The following is a 19,550-nucleotide window of genomic DNA, read 5'->3' as shown; positions in this document are numbered from 1 at the left end:
AGAGCAGGGTTAGTGATGTGGAAGATCAAATACCATCTGACCCTGTAAAATAAAATCACTGTACATACCTATTCTGCAGCAGATCTGGTCTGGTTTCTAGCGGCGGAAGGTGTAGGCAGGAGAGAACCGACAACGGCTGTGAAATGGCTGGGAAGCGACGTCACCCATAGACTTAATGAAGTCGCTGCTGACATCTGATGCTGGGGCCGGACTGGATTGGCTGCAGAATAGTTAAGTATAGCGATGATTTTTTCTTTACAGGGCCAGATAGATTAGGTTTAGAATGTGGCAGAAAGCTACATAGGTTTTACCTGAACTTTCACTTTAAATCCGTTGTAAACCCTGCTTTGTTTTTAATTACCTACAGGTAAGACTAAAATAAGGCTTACCTGTAAAATGAATATCTCCTAAACATGCACCGTTTAGGAAATATTCACCCTGCATGCAGCCAGTGACATCACTGGCGCATGAGCTTTGAAAGTTCAGCATACCTTGCCGAACCTTCAGAGCTTTGTGGCTGGACCAAAGGCACCCGCTCACATGCATGTGAGTGACATCATCGCGGCTCCAGCCAATCACATAGTTGTAGCTTGCAAACCCAGAATAAATACAGGGGGAATATGCAGCCCTCTCAGCGGTGACATTACAGCGCTGAAGGGCGTTGTTCCAAGGTGAATATTTCATAACGTGCCAGTATGCAATTTTTTTTTTTTACAACGTCCGCTGTTTACAACGCTTTCATTTATAAAAAGCAAATGGGATGTTCACTTTGCAAGGAAAGGAAACTCTACAAGGGAATTTTTCCCAGAGCTTAGTGAATGTGGTGAAGCTTCACTACCCAATCACATTCAAGGAATTTAAAAAACAGAACTTTTGCTTGAACATAATTGGATGATGACAGACTGCAGAGCTTCACCTTATTCACTATGTTCTGGGGATAATTAATTTGCAGAGTGCATCTACACTTGCGAGGTGAACAGTATATTTGCCTTAAATTAATCAGCCCCAGTTGGTATGTACAATATAAAAAAAATGTCGAAGAAAAAAGATACTTATTTGAAAAGCAGCAGTTGGATATTGCTCTTATGAGAAAAACTGTTTAAGTGATGGTTTGAGTTGGAAATGTGGGTTAAAGTGATTCTAAAGCCTCATTTTTATTTATTTTTACCTTAATGCATTTTATGCATTAAGGTAAAAAAAACTTCTCTGCTGCAGTATCCTCCCAAGCCCCCCCTTATTCTTACCTGAGACTGATCTGATCCAGCGACATGCAGAAGAGCAGTAGCTCTCTCCACTATCTCCCTCCTCATTGGATAGATTAATAGCAGTGGGAGCCATTGGCTCCCGCTCCTGTCAATCAACTCCAATTACTTTTGTAATTTTAAGCAGTTTTGCCCAGAACATAACCTCATTGTACAAAGTTTTCACACTGTTCATAGTTAGCTATGAAATGTTGTGACAAAGCCTCTACCAGCAATGCAAATAAAATATAAGGAGTAATTAGAACCTACAAGAAGCAGTCCCAGTTGAATTTCTATCTCTGTATAACATTTCAGCGCACATCTTTAGAAACAACGACTAATAGTCTGGTTTTCTAAACTACTGATATTTGCATAAATGTCTTATTAACCCGGTGCCCTCTCATGTTATGACTTTCTTTTGCAAAATTAGTTTGATATCAATTTTTTACCATAATGAAACTTTTGTAGGAGTTCTGTAAATTATGATAACAAGCCTATTTGTGCTATTGGCATTGTTTTTTTTGTAATATATACTGGATTTTCTCAATGCTTGCATCCCTTTGGGGACATAAAGCTGCCATTAAATTGGCCTTAGGAATATGGAATGTGAGCTATTATTAATTGAAATGAACAAAGTACTGTCTCTTTGTTTTGTAAAATACACAGCAAAACCATTTATTAAAGATTATGGGCCAGATTCACGTAGATCAGCGGATCTATAGATCCGCTCGATCTACGTGATTTAAGATCCGCTCCCGCAAGTTTGAGAGGCAAGTGGCTAATTCACAAACCACTTACCTCCAAACTTGCGGCGGCGGATCCTAAATCCCCCGGCGGAATTCAAATTCCGCGGCTAGGGGGAGTGTACTATTTAAATCAGGCGCGTTCCCGCGCCGATTTAAATGCGCATGCGCCGTCCAGGGAATTTCCCGGCGTGCATTGCTCCCACTGACGTCACTAGGACGTCAGTGGTTTCGACGTGAGCGTGACTTGCGGCGCGCATGTTTGTGAATCGGCGTACGCAAATGACGTTAGAAAATTCAAATTCGACGCGGGAACGCGGTGGGAACATTGGCTGCGCCTGATAAAAGCAGGGGTAAGTATACGACGGGAAAGCCGCTACGGAAATGTCGTAAGAAGACTGCGTCGGGTCCGCGTACGTTCGTGAATTTGCGTATCTTGCTAATTTACATATTATTCAAGGTAAATCAGCGGGAACGCCCCCGGCGCCATTTTTAAATCGAAAATAAGATCCGACAGTGTAACACATTGTAACACTGTCGGATCTAAGCCCTATCAATGCGTAACTGATTCTATGAATCAGGCGAATAGATAGGACCAGTGTAAGTCAGAGATACAATGGTGTATCTGTAGATACACCGTCGTATCTCTTTGTGAATCTGGCCCATAGTGTAGGTGGATGTAAAAGATCCCCATTTAACCTATTAAAGTATTTGAAATAGTGCCTCAGGCCAGCAATAAAATCGTAGGTGTTAAGCTGGGTTCACATCGGTGGACTGTGGTTTGGGCAAAGCGCATCTGTATGCACAGTTTACATGATGTGGTTTTAGGTGCAATCCCATTGACTTCTATTAGACCGTGTTGCTGTCATGAAAGAGCATCAAAGTTCTGCGTGCTGCATCTTGGCTGCACTTTCATAAATTGCAAAGCCTAACAGAAGTTAATGGGAGGGCACTTAAAACTGCAGGTAAAACGCACATACAATAACACTGCACCCAAACTGCAGTACACTGATGTGAACACAGCCTTAAGGTTTGGTTTGGGGGAGCAAAATGTGACTATATGTTAAAGGCTGATTTTAAAGTGGAACTACAGTTTATTTTTTATTAAAAAATCAAGAGCTTTTGCTGCAATACCCGTCGTCAGTGCAGAGCTGTTATTGAAAGTCATTTCATCATTAGATGCCACCAATTTTGTGAAAAAAATATACTTCTCATTTAAAGATTAGGTTGAAGTGTAACTGGGAACAGTTTTAAAATATCACATTTATTTATACATGCTTTTTGAAAAAAATAAATCTTACTACAAGCCTGCTGTAATGCCCTGTGAATCAACGTTAAGCACATTAAGATTGACCATACATTTTTAGAAATCATACAGATTCCTCTAGCCACACAATTGAGGTGGATGGGACACTTTTTTTCTGCTAAGCAACACTCACCACTGATCAGATAAGTACAATACACTGATCAATGGCTGCAGATGATTGGCTGTGGATGTCTCATTGGTTGCTAGGACAAAGGTGGCCTTCATCATCCTAGAAACCACAATTACTTCCTGCATTGTTTTCCGGATATTGTGGGGTATTGTTTTTGGACATTGCGGGACATTATTATTATTATTATTATTATTATTATTATTATTATACATTTTGATAAAAGACATTATGTATAGTATGTTTGTGTATTTATTTATTTTACTTTTTTTTGAGAATGAGTAATCAGGGGGTATTATGGACTCCTTACTTATTCACAAAGGTCAGATATCTGGAAAAAGGAATCTCCCAGTTTGAGATAAATCCTCCCACAGACTCTTGAATTAGACAGGCCAGAGATGTGGGAATGAGGCCATTGTCTTGATCAACATGGGAAGCCTCCAGACAAAGGTGCCCTCTTTATGTTGAGGGCCTAAGTTGAGTGCCTAACCTAGTTCAGGAGGAGAACATAAACTCGCTGCTCCTCCTCCCCTTTCCTGGCCAGTCACACTGCATATTTACATAAGGGTCTGGTATTTTCTTGCATTGGTATTTGTTCCCCTTAAAAGTGCCCAGCTTTCTGTGCTCTTGTGCAGTAATCCCTCTCCTATTAGCCTTAAAAATTGGCAACATTTATTTGCAGAATTCATTCCCCATAGGTTTTAAGAAATGTTAAAATTTTCCAAAGTTTTTTTTAACAGTTCGGTAAATGTTTCCCAAACCAAAACCCAGGAACATCCGACTGTTCAGAACTAGTCAGTTTGAGGGAGTTATTTCAATTAATATATTCATTATCCACAAAGAAGAAGCAGGTTTGAATATACAATGAAGATTTTTACAATCCTTGTATAAACTGGAATTCATCTAAAAAAAAGTATTATAATAGATGTGGCAGTCAACACATTTGTCTGCCAAAACTTGGTAGATCATTTAGTGATCAGATGGTATGCAAATGCCCAACCACTGTTTAAATTATCACTACATAAATTACTCGAAAACGGGTTGGAAATATTCCCTTTAAACTGGAAAGTTTGAGTTTTTAAGTAAACTGCTTTTAAACAATGCTCTGCCAGGCAAAGGCCTATTTTAGTCAATAGCAGCTAAAATGGTTCCTCTTATACCATTGTTTCTAGCTATCTCCCAGAATGCACTATCTATCTCCTTTATCGTGACATCCTTTTTTAGATCTTGCTTTGTGATTCACTCCAATAGGCATAAGTGTTCATTCCGTGGTATTAAAATGAAGTCTCATCTTCTTCAGCTAACAAGATGCAATGGAATTTTCTGCTGTAGTTTGCCGCATGTCCATAAATTGATATTCTAGTTACTTAAACCAATACAGAACACTCAAGTGTATTATTACTATTTATGCCAAAGTATTTCATTGTTAAAGATACTGCTTATTAAACAAAACCATAGAGCTCCAATGTGAGCACATATTCCATGTTACAGTTTTATCAGGGCAAGCTTAATAGCAAATTCCTCGTTTGTAAAATAAATGTATAAGTAAAAAAAAATTGCATCATCCATTTTAAAGTTAGGTATTGCAATGTGTATTTCAAGGTCATCCATGATTCTGTATAAGTATTATAGAATTCATTCAGGAGCATCTTCAACTCCAAACAAATTTCTCTGTTTAGCAAATTAACCAGGCATAACTTCAATCTTCTAGACCCGTGCTGCTCTTTAAGCCCATGCAGCATGCACAAACATTATCCAACATAACCTCCAGTGCACTTCCTCATTTCAACTCATGCCAATACCCAGCTACACCTAACGTATTCACCCCTCCATCTACCCCAGTTGAGAAAACAAAAATGTAATGCATTGTATTTGCACATTCCGAGGATAATACAATTAACTGCAATTTTAGTTCCAAAAATAAAACTGGAGCAGTGGTGGAGAGAAGAATGCTCTATAGTGTTGTCAGAAGTAGATTCATACTTGAACTGTAAACTCTGCAGCACCCACTCATGTATGTGCTCATGTGTACACACAAATTCTAAAAAGGGTGCTTGGTGTATGCTCTTGACACCTTTTGACTGCTGCTGAGGTTGATATGTGGTATATTGCCAACTAGTGACACTGTAAAGGGGTAACATGTCACCTTTAAAAGTGTAATGGATCAGTTTAGAGTGTTTAAAGAGAATCTCTGGGCTTTTAGGAACCTGTTTGGTTCGTGTTTTTGTGTTTGTCAGGGAATTGCTAGATAGATTTTGGCTGTTTGAGTGAGTGAACTGGGACTGAAAACTTGAAAGTGATATGATCTGGTAATGGCAGTCATCTGCATTGGACATGCTGGATCTACTGTAAGTTGGAAAGGATAGCAGCAGTTAAAAGAGAACAGGCTAAGGTGCCACAAATTACTCAATATTGACCTGACTATGATGATAGGCACTGTTAGTACTGATCCACCCATTTATAATATGTAAGCCCTTGGCAAAACAGGTGAACTCAAGGTACCCTGTAAGTGTCCCAGGCATTGGGAAGGAAAAGTATGGACACCTATTCCTCTGAATATTGAGTGTTGGATATGATCTCCGACGTTGCAAGAGTTGAGATGCTATGAATCATAAGTAATGCAGCAAAAGCACTCAGGAACTGTAGTGGAGAGGCTTGTATATAAATATAAACAATAACATAAAACCTGCACCCTTCTGACCCTAAACCCTTAGTTAATCCAGGATTATGCCAGTACTTCACCTCCTGACCATGACCATGCAGTGACCCTAATGAGATGGGATTGCACTTGAATGGATGTAACATCTATTGGCCTTAAGATAACACGATCTGATAAGTATTACTGCATACATGACTCTTACGGATGTTGGAATATTGACCATTTTTTGACTACAGGACTTACAAGGACTTCCTATGTTACACTATCAGCGGTGCTGGGTGGAGTCCCCAGAAGGGTGCTTTAGATAATATTTTCTATATTGTTGTGGTATAAAATCCACAGTATGAAAGAGGACATTAAATTGCATAGTGACAGTTCTGGGCATGGTTATGGAGGCATGCCTCTCTGCTGACCCAATAAGAAAAGTCTGAATTATTTCTTAAAACTTTTATCAACCAACCTCCTCATGACCATAGCATTTTCCCAAGTCCTATATAGGGGAAGTACAACCTGTACACTACCACTGGATTCCTCTATGAACCATACCCATCAAATATCACACTTTGTACTGTGTTTTTTACAGTGCCATCAGTACCTACATTAGGGAATATATCAGCGCATCCCATGCTTGATCCTCTGAGGATCATCAAACTATTTTGTTTCCATCTGTTAGTTATATATTAATCAGTGAGAAATAATGCTCATTATTCATGGTCACTGGTGGCTATATACAATACAGTAAGAGTGAGGTGGACATCTGTGTTTTTATTAGAATGAGAGAGATTTTGTGACCTGGTACCATTTTTTATGGAATTTTGATTCTTTCTATATACCAATAAACATTTTTCTAGTTAGCCCAGTGAGTTGAAGTAACTTTTTTGATGTTTATTAACCACTTGAGATCCGCGCTATAGACAAAATACGTCCGCAGCGCGGCTCTCAAGTGCCAAGTGGCCGTTTAAACACAGCCTTTTTATGTGCATTACCCGCGCGTGCCACTGGGTGGCGCGCGGCGGGTAAAAACTGTCCCGGCGCATCGCCGAAGACCCGATGCGTGTACCTGGCGGCCGCGATGTCCGCTGGGTACACGCGATCGTCGGTGACACGGCAGGTGACAACAGGAACGTGGAGCTCTGTGTGTAAACACAGAGCTCCACGTGCTGTCAGAGGAGAGGAGACCGATCTGTGTCTCTTGTACATAGAGACACAGCATCGGTCACCTCCCCCAGTCACCCCCCTCCCATCACACAGTTAGAACACGCACAGGCTACACAGTTAACCCCTTCCTCACCCCCTAGTGTTAACCCCTTCCCTGCCAGTCACATTTATACAGTAATTAGTGCATTTTTATATCACTGATAGCTGTATAAATGCGAATGGCGTCAAATTTGTGTCAAAAGTGTCCGATACGTCCGCCGCAATATCCCAGTCCCAATAAAAATCACAGATCGCCGCCATTACTAGTAAAAAAAAAAATAATAAAAAAAATCATAATTCTGTTCCCCATTTTGTAGGCGCTATAACTTTTGCGCAAACCAGTCGCTTATTGCGATTTTTTTTTTTTTTTTTTTTACAAAAATATGTCGAAAAATACGTATCGGCCTTAACTGAGAAAAAAAATAGTTTTTAAAAAAAAAAAATTGGGATATTTATTATAGCAACAAGTAAAAAAAATATATATATTTTTTAAATTGTCGCTCTTTTTTTGTTTATAGCGCAAAAAATAAAAACCGCAGAGGTGATCAAATACCACCAAAAGAAAGTTCTATTTGTGGGGAAAAAAGGACGCCAATTTTGTTTGGGAGTCACGTCGCACGACCGCGCAATTGTCAGTTAAAGCGACGCAGTGCCGGAAGCTGAAATTTTGCCTGGGAACGAAGGGGGTTTATGTGCCCAGTAAGCAAGTGGTTAAAGAGGTGGTTGAGCAAAATCAAGATATTGTACATTGCCCTTTTGCCAATAGATCCCACCTTGTTCACATAAGACAATTATTTATGAATATTTCTTGACTTATGATCAGTGGCAGTATCTTGAGGGTCCATATCTTGAGTGTACTTAATCTAAAAAAATGAAAAGACCAGTGGCGGCTGGTGCTCACTTTTTTTGGCCAGCCAAAACACCTCCCAGCCAGCCAGAGAGCCAACCAACCAACCCCCTCCCTGGCGCTAGCTCAATCGATCATCATTTCCCCATCACTCGATCATTGCATTGCTCTTCTGTTGCCCACCAGGCCCCCTGCCAAACCTGCACTTGCCCCATCCAGGTTGTGGCTTCAACAGATTCCCCCCTGCGTCTCCTCTCGAGTCCCGGCGGTCAATTCTTCTACCTGCCAATCAGGACTTATGACTCACGGACAATCGAGTATTAGGACTTTAATAATTAATATTCGCTAATGTCACACAACTGGGTGGGCTCAGGGCACAGTGCTCTGCTCCATGAGCTCACCATTTTTGAAGCCAATTAAAGCCTCAGGCTCTAATCATTTACTTAAAAAAAAAGAAACATTGGAATCCATGCATCCGGTGCCCTGCATGTAGATTTGGAGCGGGTGCTTGGCACCCCTGTGCCCTGCATGAGCAGTCACCACTGGCAAAGACCAAAACCTGCGTAATCCTGGTCCAATTTGTTCTATTAGTAAAGAATACTGCCTGATCTCCAAAGACAATTGGATAAATCTCTAGACTGGATTAGAATAGATTAGATTGCATACTTTATTATCATTGTACAGTATTTAATACATTTGCATTTGACATGGTAGCTCTATGACAATAACAGTAAATACATGCATATAGTATACACAGACATGCACTAAAATACATTCATACATCACATACCCTATAAAATGCATGCAAAAGCCTGGCTAAATAATACAAATGTACGTAAAGTATTGCAAATTTAAAAGTAAATGAAAAGATACTAACAAAATGTTTGCACACAAATGATAAAATACAAAGATGCATGAACTTTTTTTTGGAGCTTGTAGATGATGGAGTATTGGATAGTACAGTTCTGGGGAAGAAACTGTACTTCAATCTGTTTGTTGTGTTGCTTTGCTTTTTCTATTACGAATTACAAGGCCTGGCTGTGCACATTCATCAGATTATTGAAAACAGAGAATGAGGTGAACATGTCTCTAAAGCAATACTGGGATGGAAAGCTGAAGCACAGTGCTAGGCAGCACTTGCTTTATGCACCTTAAGGTTTAATTTTCAGTTTTTACTAAATTGCAACTTTAATGACCCTCTTTCTGCACAGTTATTATTTTGTTCTGGCCCAACAAACTCCAGGACAGAAAATCTGTTTTGGAATTCAAGCAATCCTGCTCAATCCTTACACAAAGAGATAGGCCCCGTACACACGACCAGTTTCCTCGGCAGAATTCAGCTTCCGACCGAGTTTCTGGCTGAATTCTGCCGAGGAAACTGGTCGTGTGTACACTTTCAGCCGAGGAAGCCGACGAGGAGCTCGACGAGGAAATAGAGAACATGTTCTCTATTTCCTCGTTGTTCTATGGGAGCTCTCGTCCCGCCGAGCTCCTCGGCGGCTTCAGTGCTGAACTGGCCGAGGAACTCGATGTGTTTGGCACGTCGAGTTCCTCGGCCGTGTGTACGAGGCTTCAGAAAGGAACAGAAGGAATTGTGACTCCCGTTGAGATTTCCACTTTTACTTACTTATTTGATGGATGGAATCTAAAGCTGTATTTTCATAAAATGAAAATGCTGTTAAAGCACATGTTTTAGAATACATATATATGTAAAAAATGGAAAAGCTCAAGAGAATGTAAAATATTTTAAAATTAAGTTCTATTCGCAATGCTATGTGGAAAGCAGTTTTGTACTACTCATTTCTAAAGCACTCTCTGAGTTGTGTCTGCATAGAATGTGTACAAAGAGTCACTTCCCGCAGGGTCCTGAAAAACCACAATTATATTTCTATGTTATCATTTCTATTTTATATAAATGTAACATGTCTTTTAGCTACAATTACCTTTGGAAATCTTTTGGGGGGATAAAAAAAAAATCCAATTTCTAAGCATGAGTTTTTATCTTCATGCAACACTGATAATATGATCTTATCGTTTTCATAGCTCTGAATCTAGTCATGCTTCTTTTTAAGAAAAAAAAAAGGGAAAGGGAGATTTTAGGAAGATAAGTCAATTTTGATCAATTCTATAAAAAAAAGTGTACCAAGACTTAGCAGGATGTTTTAGATACATTTATAGATGGTCATAGAGTTCACCTGTGTCCAGACTATAGACATATAAGTATTTGCATATTCCTACCAAATAGTAATGCCGGGTACACACAACCCTTTTTCGGGTTCTAAAAAATTATGTTTTTAAGGGGCAAAAACGACGTTTTAAACCCGCGCATGCCCAGAAGCAAGTTATGAGACGGGATCGCTTGTTCTGGTAAAACTACCATCATAATGGAGTAAGCACATTCATCACGCTGTAACAGACAAAAAAGTGTGAATCGTCTTTTACTAACACGGAATCAGCTAAAAGCAGCCCAAAGGCGAATATAACTTCCCCTTTAGAGTGCCCATGTATGTAAAGGGATATTAAACTCAAGTTTTTATTTTGTTTTTTTTAATAAGAAAAATGTTATACTTACCTGCCCTGTGCAGTGGTTTTGCACAGAGCAGCCGATCCTCCTTTTCTTGGGTACCTTGCTGGCACTCCTGCCTCCATCCTCCCAAGTGCCCACAGAGCAAACAGTTTGCTGTAGGGCACCCAAGCAGGCTTTCCCCTGAGCCGCTGCCTTGCTTGTCCATTCAGACGCAGAGTCGGGGCTCAGCCCCACCCCCTCTCTCTTCTGATTGGTTCACTGCTGCTACCACTACTGTCTCAGCCAATGAGAAGGGAGAGTCCCAGGAGAGCCGAGACTCTTGTGCACATCACTGGATTGCAATGGGGCTCGACAAAAACGCGCTCCTCCCATCGGCCTCTGTGATTTCTGGCCAGTATCAAGTATTGCAGACATCTAGAAGTGTTGAATACTTGCACCGGCTACAGAGGGGAGAAGGGTGGATTATCAATGCATGTGCCCCTATAAATATATTCATATTAAGTTTTCTTTTTTTAAAGGTTGTATTTGGTGAAAATTACCCTGTGGTGAGAGGGTAACATTAACTCTGTGGGGTTGATTTGCTAAAGGATGGGAGGCTGTTTACTTTGCAAAGCTAATGTTCATTTGGATGTTCATTTTGAAAGTGTATGGCCAGTTTGCAAAGTAAGTCACAGTTAATATGGTGATCCTATGTTCACTTTAAATAAACATTCACGTATAAAGGAAATTTAAAAAAAAATGATTTTTGCTAGCACCTGACTGGTTGATTAAAAGGATCATGGCTTCATCTTATTTACTGTGCTCAGTGAACATTCATTTTTCTAAGAGAATAGTTTCTAATTTTTTTTGTTAAATCAACCCATTTAGGTCACTGACCTGGAACAAATGTGAATATATATGAACTTTTGGGATATTTTTCTTCAGCTTTTTTATATTTCAATGTTTTTATTAAAGAAAAGGAAGTCCAAAAAGGACAGAAATAGCCAGTATACATAGGCCAATATTCAAGCAGCTACAATAACAAAGACATAGATACAAAAAATATAAAACAAAAATACAAGGAACTTTGTATGGTCTATGAATACCAGAGAATAAACAAAAGTCCCAGGAAATTCTCAGGTAGACCTGTTGAGGATATAAAGTCCATCAGATAAAATATAGAAGTAGAATACGTAGATCCGATCTAACAAAAGGAAGTTCTATTCAACAGTTAGGATAATAAAAATAACCTTGTGCAAGAACATACAGAAACCTGAGTATAGTCATAGGATCAAACGGAGGGGGGGGGGGATCAAAGAGAAGTAATGATTAAGACATAACAGGGAATCTTTATACCAATTCCTGAGAACCTTAAAGCTAAATAAGGTTCCAAAACGACCCAGTATATATTGGATTCAAATAACTTAAAATAAAGATGGGGGAGGGGAGAGGAAGAGAGAGAGAGAGAGAGAGAGAGAGAGAGAGAGAGAGAGAGAGAGAAAAGGCAGAGTAGAAAATAAAGGAAATAAAATAAAATAAAATAAATGAGGGTTAGCCCAGAGCTCATTGGGGAACCGAAATATAATGGATCCACGGGTCCCAGATTTTATCAAATTTTTTATTGTTATTATGGAGTGTGAGTTTATCATTAATCATAATCCAGTTGACTTTATTTTTAACATAGTCTGGAGGAATAACCAATTGTTTCCAATGCAGGGCTATTCTTATCCTCGCCACTCAGGCCTTGTACACACGATCGGACAAAACCGATGAAAATGGACTGAAGTTCAGTTTCATCGGTCCAAACCGACCGTGTGTGGGCCCCATCGGTCAGTTGTCCTTCGGTCCAAAAAAAGAGAATTTGCTTTAAAATTGAACCGATGGACTCCTAACCGATAGGTCAAAACCGGTCGTTAGTACGCACGACCATCGGTTCAAAATCCACGCATTCTCAGACTAAATGAGGGGACGGGAGCGCTCATTCTTGTAAAACTAGCGTTCATTTTGGAGATAGCACATTCATCACGCTGTAACAGACAGAAAAGCGCAAATCGTCTTTTACTAACACAAAATCAGCTAAAGCAGCCCCAAGGGTGGCGCCATTGGATTTGAATTTCCCCTTTATAGTGCCGTCGTACGTGGTTTACGTGTCCGTGTTCTGACACGATCGGTTAATTAACCGATGGTGTGTAGGCACATCAGACCATCAGTCAGCTTCATCGGTTAACCGATGAAAACGGTCCTTCGGACCGTTCTCGTCGGATGGACTGATCGTGTGTACGCGGCCTAACAGTATATATGTGATTAATTTCATTGATTTCCTGGGCACCTCATCAGGTAATCTATGAAACAAGGCTATCTCAGGGGATCTACGGATGTTAACCCCCGTCACCAAATTTATCAAATTAAATATCCTAATCCAAAACCTAGTCACCAGGGGGTACTGCCACCAAACATGATACATTGTCCCCAATTGACCACAGCGCCTAAAACAGTTAGGTGAAGTGGACGGATGCATTTTGGCCACCCGAGTCGGTACCAGATACCAACGTAAAAGCGTTTTATAGTTGGCTTCAATTAAAGTAGTATTGATGGAGACTTTGGATAAATTATAGGCCATGTCCTGCCAATCCGATAAATCAATAGTAATATTCAGGTCTTTTTCCCACTGTGTCATATAGGAAAGTTTTGAGTTTGGTTCAGTGAGGGAAGTATAGACTGCAGATATCTTCTTCAGCTTTTTTTATTTACATACATATTCTGGATCAATGACTCAGTTCAGCAACTAGAATTTTTAGAAGGAGGTCAATGGCAAGCTCTATAGTTCTCTAATGCCAGGTTTATTTTGAAATCAGGATTACTGTGTTACTTAAATAGCTTGTTTGCCTTATCTACAATTTATCTGCTTTTCCCAGGTTTCCTATTTCCTCATACTTGCCTAAAGTATAGAGTAAATTTGATTTCTGGAGAGACATAAAAAGGTCATCATTATCTCTTAAGAGCTGCAACATATTTTAGTCTAACATGCATGGATAGATAGATAGATAGATAGATAGATATATAGATAGATAGATAGATAGATAGATAGATAGATAGATAGATAGATAGATAGATAGATAGATAGATAGATAGATAGATAGATAGATAGATAGATAGATAGACTGAACAGTTTTATCAGCCTATTTTTGCTAGAGCTCTAATCCTATGGACCTATCCTTCAAGGTTTTTCGAGCTGAGAGAATAGTCTTGTTTATGTACTGTTTTTATGTTTTTCTTCTCAACTTGATAATAAAAAATGAAAAATGGTTATGAGCCAAAGCTTGATTTATGACAGTAGCTGAACTTTGTATTTTGTCCAATATCTACATGTACTTTGACCAAGATGACAGATTGATATTAGCATTACGAGTATAACCTTTTCATGTTGTTTGGACACTGTTTTCTGTTTACTATCTAATTAGTGAATTAGTCACAGTGATGGATTTGCAACTGACTCATGTCTTTTCCTTGCTAGACAGGGCTATGATGACCTGGAAAAGCAACTTAAAGAGGTTTTTATGGAGAGAAGTAGCATTCTTCGGCAGCTTTCCAAAACATCCAAAGAACTGGACGGCCTCAAAGGAAATCTCCAGGTGAGAATGTTTGTTATGAGGGTGCATTTTCATGTGTAAAGTGTATCTCAACCCAAGAACTAAATTGTGTATATTGCAGATTACTACAGTAGTCCCAGGATGTATTGGCTATGTTATATAACAGCAGTCCCCAAACTTTTTGGCCTCAGGGACCGGTTTATTTCATGGCATCCAATTTTTCATAGGGACTGAGGGGAGGGGGATGGGGGGTTTGGTATGCTGGGGGGAGGGTGGTGGTTGTGATGGATGGGTCGGGGGATGGGATATTCACAAAGTCTGTCCTCTGCCCCTTCACACCACAACCCCCATTTACAGCACAGCCCCCCTTTATATCAGTGTCCACAGTCCTCATTTACATCACAGTCCCCCCTTTAAAGCAGTCCCACAGTGTCCTTAGTATCCCTTCACATCACAGCCCCCCTTTACATTACAGTGCCCCTGCAGTCTGCTTCTTCCCCTCCTTTTCTCTCTAACATCAATCTCTGCCTCCCCTGCTCAGGACTCCTACCTGCAGGGCAGAGGCCTGATGATTATGTCATCCTATCAGCAGGGCATGAGGTGGAAGAAGCTCTCTATTTCGATCTGCATATCCTCCCACCCCCTTCCCTGTGCTGATAAATTGACCTTGCTAGGCAGGCGGAGAAGGCGGGAGAGGATACACGGGCTAGCTTGCTATGGGGGCACCCAAACCAGGCTGCAACTCTGTGTATCCTTTCAGACATGGAGCTGTGGCTGCACCCCCTCTCTCTCCTGATTGGCTAACTGAGTTTGATTGATGGCTCTTTGTTTACATGTGACAGCAGTAATTGGTTATCTGTCACAGCAGGTCCATGCTAACTAGACATCTGAAAGAGTCACAGTTTAACTGAGGGGCAAATACCGTCACTGTCCCTGAGCCAGGACCTGTGACTGCTGGAGTTCCTGGTACCTGTGCTGAGTGTTGGTTCATACTGGCAGTAAGGTACAGTATATGCCAGAGATGAAGAGATGAAGGAGAGTGGTTAGAAATGCACATTAGGGCTTAGCTACTGAATGTTGACAAAGAAAATAGAAAACTGCATATTAGTAACAACACTGTTTATTCTGCTTAGACTGCATGTTTTAAGGAGAGGAGTAACATAAAACTGCTGATAGAATGCACGAGGGAACCACTACTTTTAAATGTTACTACTTTTACAAAACGAGGTTAACTTCCAAATATATTTTTGCAGACACACATCTAAAAGATTTATAAATGCACTCCTTTTAGATATACAGGCCTGGATTCAGATACAATAGCGTGACTATATGCGGGCGTAGCGTATCTCATATACGCTACGCCGTTGTAACTTTGAGAGCCAAGTCCTGTATTCAGAAAAAACTTGCGCCTAAAGTTACGGTGGCGTAGCGCATATTGGCCGGCGTAAGCCCGCGTAATTCAAAATAGGCTGGTAGGGGGCGTGTTGTATGCTAATTAGCCGTGACCCCACTTAATTGACGTTCTTAACGAACGGCGCATGCGCCGTCCGTGAAATTATCCCAGTGCGCATGCTCCAAATTACGCCACAAATAGTCAATGCTTTAGACGTAAACGTAACTTACGCACAGCCCTATTCGCGTACGACTTACGCAAACTACGTAAACTACGCAAAATTCGACGCTGGCCCGACGTCCATACTTAACATTGGCTATGCCTCATAGAGCAGGGGTAACTTTACGCCAGAAAAAGCCTTACGTAAACGACGTAAAAAAAATGCGCCGGGCGGACGTACGTTTCTGAATCGGTGTATCTACCTAATTTGCATATTTGACGCAGAAATCAACGGAAGCGCCACCTAGCGGCCAGCGTAAAATTACACACAATTATATGCCGGCGTATGCTAGTTACGTCGGTGGAAGAAGCCTATTTTTGAAAAGTATCTGCCTTTGAGAATCGGCGTAAAGATACGACGGCGCAGATTTGAAATTACGGCGGCGTATCTGGAGATATGCCGCCGTAAGTTGTATCTGAATCCGGGCCACTGTGTATTGGGGAGGTAATCTTTTGAACTGAAAGGTAAAGTGTCATACATACAATATTTCCATTACCCTGAACTACAGAAATCTTTGTTTAACCACTTGCCGACCTCCTCATGTAGATATACGTCAGCAGAATGGCACGGACAGGCACATGTACGTACCTGTATGTCCTCTGCTTGACGTGGGTCGGGGGTCCGATCGGGACCCCCCCCCGCTACATGCGGCGGTCGGTAAGCCTCGGGGAGCGATCTGGGACGACGGCGCGGCTATTCGTTTATAGCCGCCCCGTCGCGATCGCTCCCCGGAGCTGAAGAACGGGGAGAGCCGTGTGTAAACATGGCTTCCCCGTGCTTCACTATGGCGGCGCATCGATCGAGTGATCCCTTATATAAGGGAGACTCGATCGATCACGTCAGTCCTACAGCCACACCCCCCTAAAGTTGTAAACACACACTAAGTGAACACTAAATGTTACAGCGCCCCCTGTGGTTAACTCCCAAACTGCATCTGTCATTTTCACAATAAAGAATGCAATTTAAATGCATTTTTTGCTGTGAAAATGGTCCCAAAAATGTGTCAAAATTGTCCGAAGTGTCCACCATAATGTTGCAGTCACGAAAAAAATCGCTGATCGCCGCCATTAGTAGTAAAAAAAAAAAAAAAAAAAAAATGCAATAAAACTATCCCCTATTTTGTAAACGCTATAAAAAAAAAAAAAAAACAACCGATAAACGATTATTGCGAATTTTTTTACCAAAAATAGGTAGAAGAATACATATCGGCCTAAACTGAGGAAAAAAAATGTTATAAATGTTTTTGGGGGATATTTATTATAGCAAAAAGTAAAAAATATTGCATTTTTTTCAAAATTGGCGCTCTATTTTTGTTTATAGCGCAAAAAATAAAAACCGCAGAGGTGATCAAATACCACCAAAAGAAAGCTCTATTTGTGGGGAAAAAAGGACGCCAATTTTGTTTGGGAGCCACGTCGCACGACCGCGCAATTGTCTGTTAAAGCGACGCAGTCCCGAACTGTAAAAACCCCTTGGGTCTTTAGGCAGCATATTGGTCTGGGGCTTAAGTGGTTAATACTGTTGTGCACAATATGTGTTACGAGCATGGGGTCAGGTAGTTGACTTGAGAACTACTTTTAGACCTCAGGAGATTCTCAGGTCTGACTCTCAAAAAAAAAACGTAATAAATAAATTTAACAATCTATCTGGTTTGAGAAACATGACTTGACAAGTGAAGATACACCTCAAAATAAAGCTGTCAAAGAGGAAGTTAGATATTTTTGACCTCCTTCTAAACGTGTTGGTTGACTGGTTATTATGCTAACTTGCTGTCTGCAATACTTTCTTAGCTGCTGACCAGGAAAGAGTGTACAGATCAATAAAGTCAGAGGAAGCCAAAAGTTCTAATCTACATTCTTGTTCTGGACCCATGACTCTCAAATATTGACACAAATTAGTTAGTATGACAGCCTGACGACTAGGATTTTCCAAAGGAGACGTCAGAAATTATAGCAGCCATGTTTCTTTAATGACAGGTTAACATTAACCTGTCACCATCAAACACCCTGACAAAGTTTCATACTCTATTGCCCCTGCTCCTATAAGGTCTATGCTTAGAAATGCTGTAAAATATCCAGGCAGTCTCTAGCTTCTTCCATGCTTTTTTTCTGATACTGAAAATGCCAATACTTTCTACAGAGAAACTGCATTTCAATTATATACGCACTCTCCGAGATATAAATGTAATTGCCTTAGTGCAAACACAGAGAGGTTTATTTACTAAAGGCACACAGACTGTGCACTTTGCAAGTGCAGTTGCTCCAGAGCTTAGTAAATGATAAGAGGCTCTGCTGACTTCCATCATCCAATAATTTGCAAGCAAAATGCTGTTTTTTTTCCTTGTATGTGATTGGGTATTCTTTGCAAAGTGAAGCCTTACCTCATTTACTAAACTCTGGAGAAACTGCACTTGCAGAGGGCAACTGCACTTTGCAAAGTATATTTGCCTTTAGTAAATCAACCCTAGAAAGAGACACTGACCTATGAATGTGCAGCTAGGGCTGTGCAGCTCCCTGATAAGTCAATGTGAAAGGGATTTCCCAACAAAGGCATGAGCAGTGGCGGCTGGTGCTCAAAATTTTTGGGGGGCACAAACAAACGAAAAAAAAATCATCAATTGCAGCCTCACTGTGCCCATCAAATGCAGCCACTGTGCCCATCAATTGCCACCACTGTGCCCATCAAACGCAGCCACTGTGCCCATCAAACGCAGCCACTGTGCCCATCAATTGTTGCCACTGTGCCATCAAATGCAGCCACTGTGCCCAGCAATTGTCATCACTGTACCATGCCATCAATTGTTGCCACTGTGCCATGCCATCAATTGTCGCCACTGTGCCATCAATTGTCACCACTGTGCCATCAATTGTCGCCACTGTGCCATGCCATCAATTGTCGCCACTGTGCCATCAATTGTCACCACTGTGCCATCAATTGTCGCCACTGTGCCATCAAACGAAGTCACTGTGCCATGCCATCAAACGCAGCCACTGTGCCATGCCATCAAATACAGCCACTGTGTCATGCCATCAATTGTCACCACTGTGCCATCAATTGTCACCACTGTGCCCATCAATTGTCACCACTGTGCCCATCAATTGCCGCCAGTTTTCCCCCTCAAAAACCACCAGATTGCTGCCCCCCGTCCCCAAGCACTTACCTTTCTCGGATCAGCCATCCTCCCTCGATTTCTTCTCTCAAGTCCTGCCCTCGATGTTGATTCAGCCAATCAGGTTACCGGTAGCCAGACCCTGTGAACCTGATTGGCTGAGACGAGTGTCAGTGTTAACCAGGGAACGCACACCCCCTGCGTCCTCTGGTTAACTATTTGGAAGACGATTACAGCCCACAGGCTGTAATCGGAAAGCCTATCAGAGCCGCTGGCTCTGATAGACACTTCCATACAGCCAACCAGCTGCCGTTATTCAGATAGCCGGCGCTCACCAGGGGGCTGGCCATCTGAATAGTGAGCGGCAGCGGTGACAATACATAGAGATTCATGCAATGCATGAATCTCTATGTATTGTACACTAAGTTGAGTGACGGCACAGGGGGGAGAGGGGACGGCACTTCTGCATCCACTATGGACGCACTGCCACTGGGCATGAGGGAACTGGACGCTGCCCTAGGGAACACAAACTAAAAAATTATGTTAAAAAAAAGGGGGGGGTGAGGGGGGAGGCTGACACCTAAACATTTTTTACCTTAATGCAAGCAATGC

General features: G+C 41.2%; 1 protein-coding gene across 2 annotated transcripts in view; it reads left to right on the top strand.

The window, feature by feature from the left end:
• Positions 1-19,550, top strand: part of LUZP2 (leucine zipper protein 2) — a 701,970-nt gene that overhangs the window by 355,481 nt on the left and 326,939 nt on the right. For both annotated transcript variants that reach the window (XM_040328360.1, XM_040328359.1), the window contains exon 2: positions 14,141-14,258. In XM_040328360.1, coding sequence (XP_040184294.1) covers positions 14,141-14,258 — 118 coding nt within the window. The remainder of the gene's footprint in view (positions 1-14,140; positions 14,259-19,550) is intronic.

Source organism: Rana temporaria, chromosome 11 (assembly GCF_905171775.1).
Source record: "Rana temporaria chromosome 11, aRanTem1.1, whole genome shotgun sequence".
Classification (NCBI taxonomy): domain Eukaryota; kingdom Metazoa; phylum Chordata; class Amphibia; order Anura; family Ranidae; genus Rana; species Rana temporaria.
Note: the sequence above shows the minus strand (reverse complement) of the source record. Positions and strands in the feature narration are given on the sequence as shown.